At 39.4% G+C, this 3,774-nt stretch overlaps 1 protein-coding gene across 1 annotated transcript; it reads left to right on the forward strand.

Moving 5' to 3' along the window:
* Positions 1 to 2,505: 2,505 nt before the first annotated feature.
* LOC110103658 (antifungal protein ginkbilobin-like protein) lies at positions 2,506 to 2,895 on the forward strand. The gene has a single exon (XM_020832457.1). It carries the CDS (start codon positions 2,506 to 2,508, stop codon positions 2,893 to 2,895), a length of 390 nt encoding a protein of 129 aa, XP_020688116.1.
* Positions 2,896 to 3,774: the final 879 nt, after the last annotated feature.

Below are 3,774 nucleotides of genomic sequence, written 5' to 3' on the forward strand. Positions count from 1 at the left end.
GACCGTTATCTACCGATGGAGGTTGGAATGACATAGTTTGGTGACGCAGGTCAGGAGGACCGTTGTTTGGCGAAGGATGTTAGAAAGACCTTTGTCGGCAGGTGATTGAAGTTGGAAGGATCGTTGTCTGCGACAGAGGTCGGAAGGACGGTTGTCGGTGGGCGATGGAGGTCGGAAGGACCTTTATCTAGTGACAGAGGTTGGAACGACCGTAGTCTGCTGATAGAGGTCAGAAGGACTATAGGTGGTCGGGTGTAAGTCCGACGATAATCGATGATCTGGCAGAAGTCCGGCTTCACTTAGTGGTCTGGAAGAAGTTTGACATTAGTTGGTGTTTCAGCAGAAGTCTAGGGTCATTCGGTGGTCCAACGGAAGTCCAAATGCCAGTCGGTGGTCCTTCAGAAGTATGGACGCCATTCGGTAGTCCGTCCGAAGTCTCGACATCAGTTAGTGGTCCGGAGAAAGTCCAGCGTCAGTCGATGGTGCAATGGAAGTTCGACATCAGTCGGTGGCTGACGGAAGTCCGGCATCAGTTGGTGGTCCGGCAGAAGTTTGGTATTAGTGGGTGGTCCGACGTAAGTCTGGACGTTAGTTGGTGGTCCAGTTGAAGTCTGACGTCAGTCGGTGGTCTAGTAAAACTTCGGACGTCAGTTAGTGGTTCGGCGGAAGTCTGGCGTAAGTCGGTGGTCCAACGGAAGTCCAGCATCTATCAGTGGTCCGGCATTAGTTAGAGGTCCGGCCGAAGTCTGGAGTTAGTAGGTGGTTCGTCAGAAGTCAGGCATCAGTCGATGGTCCGGTGGAAGTCCGGGCATCAGTCGATGGTCCGGCGGAAGTCCGGCATAAGTTGGTGGTCCAGCTAAAGTCCCACGTTAGTCGGTGGTTCAGCGAAAGTCCAGTTTCAGTCGGTGGTTCAGAAGAAGTCCGGACGTCAGTTGGTTGTCCGATAGAAGTCCGGCGTTAGTCGGTGGTCTGAAGGAAGTCCGGTGTCAATCGATGGTCTGGCAAAAGTCCTGCCTCAGTCGGTGGTCCGGTGGAAGTCTGGAGTTAGTTGGTGGTCTGAAGGAAGTCCGGTGTCAATCGATGGTCTGGCAAAAGTCCTGCGTCAGTCGGTGGTCCGGTGGAAGTCTGGAGTTAGTTGATGGTCCGACAGAAGTACGCACGATATTCGGTGATCCGACAGAAGTCGGGCTTCAGTCAGCGGTCCGAAAGAAGTCCAAGCGATGGTCAAGGAGGAGCTAGGTAACAAGAAAGATCTCTGATCTCTCTTCTTGCTTTCTTGCCTGGGGTCTCTTCTTCCTCCTCCCCTTCCATGTGGAATGAGAGGTCTATTTATAGTTTTCGGAGAATGACATGACTAGTAAATAGGAGGAAGATCATGGGCAAATTCGGAGTAGTTTGAATGGACGGCTGATGTTGAATCCCATTATCATGGACTGTTTATTGGGCATTTGAACATCTTAATAATATCATAATTTGACAATCTTGGGCTCGTTGGATTTGTCTCGTCGAGCCGCTCGATTCAACTATAAGCATGTCATGTTTCAAAATTGTTTGGTAATCTAAAATATGGATTGAACCTTCTAAATGCGCTTTGGGTCTTTGATTTGAATTCGGATTGGGTCGAATTTGGTGTCGTTGGTTTCATATTTTTGAGGCGTTCAGTTCGTCTATAAGATTGCTGAAATCAGAGTTTAGATGGTCGCTCATTTAACTTTTTGAAGTTTCCAACTTGATTTTGTGTCTAGATTCGTGTCCGATCAAGATAATTTTTGGGGGGGTTTACATACATACCATTTTATTTTATGCTATTTACATATCTAACACCCAAAATATTAATATTACATGATTACCACCCATAGAACAAATTTGAGTTCATGGAATGAAATATTAAAGTTTATAGGATTGTATGAATGATATAAATGAATTATAGGAGTGGTATATTTGATATTAAAGTTGTATATGGGTGGTAGGCATGTAATATTAATGTTTTGGATGTTAAATATGTAAATAGCATAAAATAAAGTGGTATGTATGTAAATTTCCCATAATTGTTTGATGATATATTATTCTTAAAGACAACTCCTATGCTACAAAGCTCTTTTAACTTTCATCACAAATTCTATTTTTTATAGTTTATATCTACTATAATGAGAAAGTACATCATTTATAATCGATGATGATATATACTGGTGAAATTATCTCAACTATATTAGACCTCGTGATATTCAAGACAGTTTTAATTTTTTATTATTTTTTTCTATGAAAAAATTTTGTAGATTTAAAAATTTCCGGCCATCCATTGCGAAGCCGGCCAGCACTAAAAGTAACAGTTGTTCCACTAAATTAAATAAATATTTTACTCTATCTTAAATTGCAATTATATTAATTAAAATACAACACCGGAATAAATTAACCTATAACTGTTTACTCCTTAGCTTCAACTTGTTATAAGTAGGAAATTAACCCAATCCATCATCAGACACCAAATACTTGAAATTTGCTCTAATGTCGAAGCCCCCTTTCCCCGTCGTGCTGCTCCTCTTATTGATATCGTCCACACAATCCCCCGCCGCCTGCGCGAGTTCATTTGTCTGCAACCTCGTCAAATACACCGTTGGCGACGAATTTTCCGGCAACGTTGAATCCTTGTTGTACGACTTGGCTGAATTGGGGCAGTACGAACCCGGTAAAAATTACTACGAAAATTACCCTTTCCGAGGCTCTCAGGTGGCCTACGGCCGCTCCACGTGCTCTGGCAGCCTCACCGTCGACGACTGCTACTCTTGCCTTTTAAAGGCCGTCGTGGCAGTGAAAAATTGGTGCTATATGGCGATTGGAGGTCAGGTTGAGGTCGGGGAGTGCGACCTCCGGTACGAGCAATACGATTTTGTCTGATTGATTTTGGAGCTTTAGGATTTCGTTTTGGATTTTCTGATTTGATGATGTTATTATTGGTGTCGATGCACTATTTGTTGAATTTCCTAAAAGAAGTTGTGGTTTGTTGATTGTTTAATTAAGAGAAATAATGGTATTTTAAATGGTCATAATGATTATATATATATTTTTTTTTGGGAAGAAACAAGGAGTAATTAAGCTGATTCAACACCAAATTTTATTTAAGTTTCCTCTTTGAATTATAAAAATAAAAAAATTGGCGACAAAATATCTATAAAAAAAAATTCAATCGGTCAGTAAAAAAATAAAAATATACATAATAAATATCAAAATAATAAATTTTAATGTTTTTTCTTTGAATTAAAAAAAAATTATTTATTTTAATTTTAATCCTAAAGGAAAAGAAATAAAAAAAAAACTTAATATTGAGTTTTGTCATGTATTGATAATTGCTCACTAAAATGCAAAAAAAAAATCTAATTTTAATTTTGATATTTAGTTTGAATTTGAATTTAAAATTTATTTTATTTTATTTTAAATCCTAAATAAAAAGCTCAAAAATTTAATTTTGATATTTATTATGTATTATTCATAACAATTCTATTTTTATTTTATAAAGTTTTATATAAATTTTCTCCTTAGAATTATTAAAAGCAAAACATTAAATTTTTTTTTCTCTCCATCCTCTCTCTCCCTGGCTCCCTCTCTTCTCTCTCCAACTAGGCCACCATCGTTTCTGAACAAAGTTTTGAAATGAGCGTATTTATGTCAATATTAGCAAGAGAAGTGTGAATGACTAAAAATTATGTAGAGCTACATCAGGTAGTCTGTAATATGTCGTCACGTGCGCTTACTCTTTACTGCGCGGCCTGATGACCC

Source organism: Dendrobium catenatum, unplaced genomic scaffold (assembly GCF_001605985.2).
Source record: "Dendrobium catenatum unplaced genomic scaffold, ASM160598v2 fragScaff_scaffold_506, whole genome shotgun sequence".
NCBI lineage: Eukaryota > Viridiplantae > Streptophyta > Magnoliopsida > Asparagales > Orchidaceae > Dendrobium > Dendrobium catenatum.